Source organism: Rhinopithecus bieti, unplaced genomic scaffold (genome assembly GCF_001698545.2).
Source record: "Rhinopithecus bieti isolate Rb0 unplaced genomic scaffold, ASM169854v2 scaffold_27185, whole genome shotgun sequence".
NCBI classification, from domain to species: domain Eukaryota; kingdom Metazoa; phylum Chordata; class Mammalia; order Primates; family Cercopithecidae; genus Rhinopithecus; species Rhinopithecus bieti.
In genome coordinates, this window is record NW_016812512.1 from 523357 (window position 1) to 530740 (window position 7384).

Consider the following 7384-nt stretch of genomic DNA (forward strand, 5'->3'; position numbering starts at 1 on the left):
CCACGACAGGAATGTCTACCCAGAAAGCCCACTCCAGTGCAATGTGTGGTCCAGTTTGAAAGATATTGTGTACATGAGAGAGGCTTCTGGTTCAGAGCAAACCTTTACCAACACTGGAAGCTACACAGTGGGGAGAAGCCCTTAATAAAAAAAGAGGGCAGGGACTGAGTTTTGAAGAACTGCAGAGTCCACCTGTCACAAAAGCCCTTCAGATATAGGAAGGGTAAGGAGGATTTTCTGACCAGCTCAGGTCTTCTCAAGCATCAGGTCACTCACAGTGGGGAAGGGGTACAACACAGGAGCACCAGGTGGGAGGAGGCCTTTCACACTGGACAAAGGTACTACTGTACTGAGTATCGGAAAGCCTTTAATCACAATAAATACTTGTTAAGCACCAGAGAATATATACTGAATAAAATCCTTATGAAAACAGCAAATGTAGAAAAGTACTTAATCATAAATACAACTTTATCATATAGGTGAGAGTTCACACTGGAGAAACCCCTTATACACAAAACAACTGTGGGAATTTCCTTAGCCAGTGCTTCAACTCCACTCAACACAAAACAGTTCATATTAGAGAAAGGCCTTTTAAGCGTAGCAAATGGGAGACATCAGTTATCTACAAACCCACACCTACTAAACACTGGAGAGTTCACACTGAAGAATTCGAAAGGGCATTTAGAATGCAGCAAATTTGGAATTTTAAGATCAAACTATCCATAATGAAGAAAAGCTTAATTAATGAAGTGAATGTGGGGAATTCTCTAACCATATCTCTAAGCCTCCTTCAACACCAGAGAATGCAGCAAGGTCTTATGAGTAAAGCAGATGTTGGAAATGATTTAGTAAAAAGTCTAACCTCATCTGACACCAAAAAGTTTACTACAGAGAAAAGCCTTACGTGGGAAAAGCTTCAACCAAATGTCTGCTCTGATTGAGCAGCAGAAAATTCACAATCCAGATAGGCATTATAAATAAAATGAATTTGGGGAAAGCCTTCAGTCAAAGACTTAACTTTATTTGAAACCAGAAAGTTCACACTAGAGAAAGACTTCAGAAACGCAAGGAATGAAATAAAACCTGAAGAGAGACACTCTGCAAGTAGCCTTTACAACTGAATCTCATTCATCCAAATATGCACACTGGGGAGATTCCTATGAGTGTTGGATATATTGAACACTTTCTGGAGCGAAGTAGCATGTCCTCACCTGTCTGAGGACTTTACCAGAGTTATGTAGCCACTATTACCTGTGACAAACTCAATTTCAATTCTACCAGCTGGCAGGTGTCCGTGGTATGCATCAGCAGATTTCTGTGACGTCTCTCCAATTCCTGTAAGAAATTTTGAGTAGCCTAAGTCCATTAGGGGTTCCAGTTTCTGGAATGATTGTTTTACTGATAGATAAGACCCATCTGTTTTAATTTCTTCTCCCATTGGTGAGGGAGGAATTCTAACTCTAGGGTTATGGAGATGGCTGGACCCTGGACAGATGAGATTGGTAGCAATTTATTAGTCACATATACTCACAGCTTGAGGGAGGACATTGCACATTGCACAGGGTCACACAGGTTTGCATTTGAGAACAAAGCGAACAATCAAGGAGATAGGCTTTGTAGTTGTAAGGTGACTCCTTGTTTGCTGTGGGAGAATGGGATTGGCTTATTTGAATAATTCCATGGGCCCACAGCAACAGCAACGTAAACCTGCTTGTCAGAAACAAGCAGGCACTGCGCCTAGTCCCCTTAATAGAAATGGTTAATAGGCTAGGACACTTATCTGTGGGAGCAGAGTGGGAAGGAAAAATACTCATTAGGCCACCAGATTTCCTCTTGATTTCACCAGATTTCAAGGCATTGCATAATAATAGGCCTTAATGGCTCACGCCTATAATCCCAACATTTTGGGAGGCCTATGCAGGTGGATCTTTTGAGGTCAGGAGTTCAAGATCAGCCTGGTCAACATGGTTGACCCTGTCTCTACTAAAAAATACAAAAATTAGGCAGGGCGCGGTGGCTCCCACCTGTAATCCCAGCACTTTGGGAGGTCGAGGCGGATGGATCACCTGAGGTCAAGAGTTTGAGACCAGCCTGGCCAACATGGTGAAACCCCATCTCTAATAAAAATTAAAAAATTAGCCAGGTATAATGATGCCTGTCTGTAATCCCAGCTACTCAGGAGGCTGAGGCAGGAGCATCACTTGAATCAGCAGGCGGAGGTTGCAGTGAGCTGAAATCATGCCACTGCACTCCAGCCTGGGTGACAGAGCAAGATACTGTCTCCAAAAAAAGTAATAATAATAGGCCTTAATGCCTTAACTTTAAGTCTTATATCACCATCATCATTAGCTAACAGGATCTGAACTTGATTCTGCCTGCAGCCTGAAGGGAAGGTTTATCTTCTTCATGGACATTGTCAGTCTTAGTGATGCTTATTGATGGATTTTTCAAGTCCATCATGCTTATTGATGGATTTTTCAATGTCATCCAACCCAAGAACAACCTGTTCCACATTGTTCTGATTTCTGTGATCATAACTTATTTTTAAAAATAATTAATAGACTATTTTAGAGAAGTGTTAACATGAAATTGAAGAGAGAGTACAGACAATATAAAAACTGAGCATATATCACTTCTCTACTCTGCAAATTACCCTATTATTAACATTTTGCGTTAGTGTAGCACATTTGTTACAAGTGATGAACCAATATTGATCATTATAATTAAGTGAAGGCTATAACTTACATTAGGGTTCCTTCTTTGTGTTGTTGTACAGTTCTGAGCTTTGACACTGCATAATGTCATCCATTCATCATTACAGTATCTATCATGCGGAATACTTTTACTACCCTAAAAATGCCTGCACTACATCTATTGACCTCTTTCCCCTCCTGCTGAACTCTGGGAAACCACTGATATTTTTAACCATCTCTAGTTTTGTCTTTTCCAGACTGCCATATAGTTGGAATTACACATATATAGCATTTGAGATTGGCTTCTTCATAAGTACTTATGATTCCTCCATGTCTTTTTGCAGCTTAATAGCTCATTTATTTTTATTGCTAAGTAATATTCCATCATATAAGTATGTACACTAGTTTGTTTATCCATCACTTTTTGAGGAACATCTTGTTTGTTTCTGGTTTTGGCAATTATAAATAACGCTGCTATAAACAAACAAATTGTACTAGAACAATGAATGAAAACAATACATAATCATTGCTTTATTTGCATTTATTTTACATGCAAGGGAGGGTAAACAGTTTCGCCAATTATGTAGTCATTACGTTTTCTTTTGTCAACTGCCCATAGCTGCTTTTGGACTTTTTAAAAAAATTACATCTGCAGCTAGTTTTATTCAATGCTTACAATGTAAAAGGGACAATGTACACATCCTTTAAACCAGTATCTACTTTATGATTTAATTTTATTATCTAAGACATTTTACAAAGAAGAAATGATAACAAGTACAGCTTACACAATTTCTCCTGTCACACAAGTATAGCTTACACAATTTCTCCTGTCACACATCAAGTACCAAAAACCAATTAAACTGATTTCAAAAATCTATGCACCTAACCACTCTTTTGTATCTTCTCTATTGACCTATTCCTCTATCAATATGTAATTATTACATTAACCTCATCTATGTCCTAATATCACCTCCTACCTAGTGAATTGGACGTTTTAGTAGTTGCCTAAAACTCAGCATTATTCCCTTCACCTAAAATTTTTTCACCTCAAATCCTCCCCATTTTAGTAAATGACATCACCATCCACCAGTCCTAAAGTTAACAAAAAAGCTGCAATCTTTATGCTGTCTTTCCCTTTCTAGATTACTCTCATCAGCAAGTCTTACTAATACTGCCTTCGAATGATCTTCCAATGCAATCATTTCTGATTTTTCTGATTATTTCTACTTCTCATATTCAGGTCCAGGCCATCATCATTCCCTTGCCTGACCAATTGCAAGTGTCCTGTTTTCATATTTTCATTTTTGAGGTATTATATAAAGTGTGAAGTGTATAGACATACAAAATATGTATGTATCAAGGATGAAGAAAAAGAAAACTGCATTTCTAAAGTTTCCCCATGTTACTTCCCAAACAATATCCTAAAAAGGGAAAACAAAACAAACAATATCCTTTCTTCCTTCCACAGAGATACCTACTATTCAAACTGTAATCACCACAGATAAGTTTTTACTGCTTTTGAACATGAGATCTGAATCAGTTTGTACTCATTCCTATCTACATTAACAATCAACATGTTGGGATTAATCCCCAGTCTCATAAAGCAATTGTGCCTTATATTATGCTTTATCCAACTGTATGATTACAGCACAATTTATCAATTTTAGCATATTGTAAAGTCAGATCATTTCTAGGCTTTGGCTATTAAGAAGGAGCCACTAACTTTATTACACGTTTTTTTTGTTTTGCTTTTTTTTTTTCTAGCTTATTGTTTGGTAGAAAAACAGGCTCTTTAACACTTTGAATAAACATCTCATAAACTGCCGCTCCTAGATTACAAAGAGTCACAGTCGATTATCTTTGACACTTAGCCCTTGAATCTGACATTCAAGTCACAATAATAGAAATCGGAGCTTCTGTACCTGACATTCTGGAAGGTACCTCCACAAAAGCACGTTAAGGACTGTTTAAAACTTCTATTATTTAAAAAGATCCACCTTTCCTTCCATTGCCTACGGAAAATAATAAAAGGAGAATCTCAGAGATCTGCTATTGAGTTTGAGAAGGCCAAGTTTAATGATTCCAAAATGTAGCCTTAAAAACTTCTGTAGAGACTCAGCTAAATGATCTCCCCCTCCTCTCCTCTCCCACTGGCCTCTTCAAGTACAGATGATGCATGTATTTCTGAAACCCAGGTAGGACTACTCAAACAGTCTCACCAGTGCATTGTTATGCTTCTCTAAACAGCTTCTGGTGAAAGGAGCAGTTTTAATTTATTTTAGTTTTTGCCAATCTTCAGTCCTTAGAAAAGTATTTTTTGTTTAAAAAAAAAGGGTGGGGTGGAGGAATAACTATTCTAAGGTGTTCAACAAGAAAAAGGGAAACAGTTTCACGCTCTCTAAGCCCACAGTTTAACTGAAACAACTTTACAGAACTATCTTCACATAAAACAGCACCTTACCCCTGGCAGCCGGATGGATGGGATCTACAAGCATCGAATATCTCTTAAAATGCGCTCACAGAAACGATAATACGATACTCTTTACTTCTTTAAGTCAAATCCACGTTCCTCCGGGCTGCACCCTGAAGAATTAACCGTAGGAGAAACAATAAAGGTCCTCTCGTACAGCCATGAGCAGCCCTGGTGCTCCTCGGAAACCCCCGAGGCGAGAAGAGAAGGCCACACTGGGAATGTCATCCTCCGAGGCGGGGTATGGGGAGGGTATGGTTGTGAGCAAGTGGCCATGACGGAGGCTCCAGATTCTCGTGTAGCAGTCCTGGCCCACGGCCGCCACGACTCCTTCTTCCTCGTTCACATGCAGGGGCAGGTAGGCGGAGTTATTCACATGACCTTCGTACTGTGTTACACATTTAGTGGCCCTCAAGTCCCACAGCTTGATAGTTCCAGTCATGTCTGATGCCACCAGGCATTGCCCTTCTTGGAGGATTTGCAGAGAGGTCACTGCTGAATCATGGGATAAGCAAATGGCCTTCCACCCCCTGCCTTGACTTCCACAGCGCAGATCAATGCCAAAGATCTCCCCAGAGCGACAGCCATTAAACAGCAAAGGAGTCATGATTGCAAACTGCTGGGCCAAAACATTACTGCTAGTCCCAAATGACTGCTGGTGTCCCGTCACCACGTTGGTCAACAGGACCTGCTGAGACAAGCCTGTACTGAAGCAGTGATATGCGTGGATGTTCAGGGACCAGGCACAGGACCAGGCATCAGGGATCTGGAAACTGCACAGCATCCCTGGCCGACGTATTCCTGGGTAGCTACCTATGAACAGCGACGCTGGGAGCAGCACGGCACAACTTGGAGTATCTGCGAGTCCCACGAAGCACAGCAGAAGGTGGGAATCCAAGTGATTCAGGGAGGCCCAGCACATAGAATTCACCTTCCGATTAGGGACGTAGAGGCTTTTGTGCGGGTATACCCGGAGTTCAGGGGTCGTCAGGCCTCGCATGGCGATGATCCCGTACTTGGAGCCTCCAGCTTCGACTTGGTTCACTGTGAAGAGCTGGTCAGTGTTGGTATTCGCCAGTATGCGGTTAAATCGGTCGCTTGCCAAAGAGGAGCGATCCCAGCTATGAATCTGGACCTTTTTCCTCTGCATGCAGCTTACACGCAGCTCGCGAGCTAAACGGCAATAGTTGGCGAATCTGAGGAAACCTAGCTGGTTCTTTCGTAGCATGGAAGGTGCATTGAGTCCCACTCTGACTATCTTTTTCTGCTTGTCCGCTTCCTCGAGCAGTCGCGGTCTTTGGCCCTCCATTTCGTTCGATGGACGTTCTCCTGCCTGAGGGGAAGTTCTGTCCCGGGAGTAAGAGGAAGTACCGCTTCTTTACAAGCACGACCTGGCACGGAAGAACTTTCCGCTGCGTGTGCGCCTGCGCGTATGAGATCGACCCGGACGAGATTCCTCGTCGCCTTCGCCAAAATCCCGAATGCTCTGAGGTGCCCTGACATAACTCTCGTTAGAATCGCGTGATCTGAAACAAGAGTTCCGTTGCTTCTCTCAAGTTTTCTCCTACTCTGACAGCTGCTTTTATTCTTTTCTATTCCTGTTTAGAGAGTCTTTTCCGGGCCCTCTTACACATGTCATAATAGCTGTATGTATACATTTCTCTTATTTACTAATAAGTGAAATTCGGCCAGGCACAGTGTAATTCCAGCACTTTGGGAGGCCGAGGCGGGCCAATTACGAGGTCAGGAGTTCGAGACCAGCCTGGCCAATATAGTGAAACCCCATCTCTACTAAAAATACAAAAATGAGCTGGGCATGGTGGTGGACGCCTGTAGTCCCAGCTATTCGGGAAGCTAACGCAGAAGAATTGCTTGAACGCGGGAGCTGAAGGTTGCAGTGAGCCAAGATAGCGCCACTATACTCCAGCCTGAGCAACAAAGGGGGACTTCGTATCATAAAAAATAGAAAAAAGGGAAATTGAAGGGTTATTAGATAAACATATATTTCGCTTAAGTAGATATTGACAAACCAATTACAGTCTTGTCAAAAATGTATATACATCCTTGCCAATTCTTGTTTTTGTTGGTCAGTTTACATTTTAGAAATAGGGGTAGGAGTACATTAGATCGTGTGATTTTGATGTGCTCTTCCCACTGGAGTATGGGTTGAAAAGTTTTTCATATGCTTATTGGTTATTTGGGCATCCTCTTCTTTGAGCTT

At 41.5% G+C, this 7384-nt stretch overlaps 1 protein-coding gene across 1 annotated transcript; it reads right to left on the reverse strand.

The window, feature by feature from the left end:
- Positions 1-3255: 3255 nt before the first annotated feature.
- DCAF4L2 (DDB1 and CUL4 associated factor 4 like 2) lies at positions 3256-6590 on the reverse strand. Its single transcript, XM_017896414.1, has one exon. It carries the CDS (start codon positions 6470-6472, stop codon positions 5285-5287), a length of 1188 nt encoding a protein of 395 aa, XP_017751903.1. The 5' UTR covers positions 6473-6590; the 3' UTR covers positions 3256-5284.
- Positions 6591-7384: the final 794 nt, after the last annotated feature.

Excerpts from the sequence above, each read along its gene's own strand:
- DCAF4L2 (XM_017896414.1), bottom strand. The coding sequence starts at position 6,472 with ATGGAGGGCCAAAGACCGCGACTGCTCGAGGAAGCGGACAAGCAGAAA.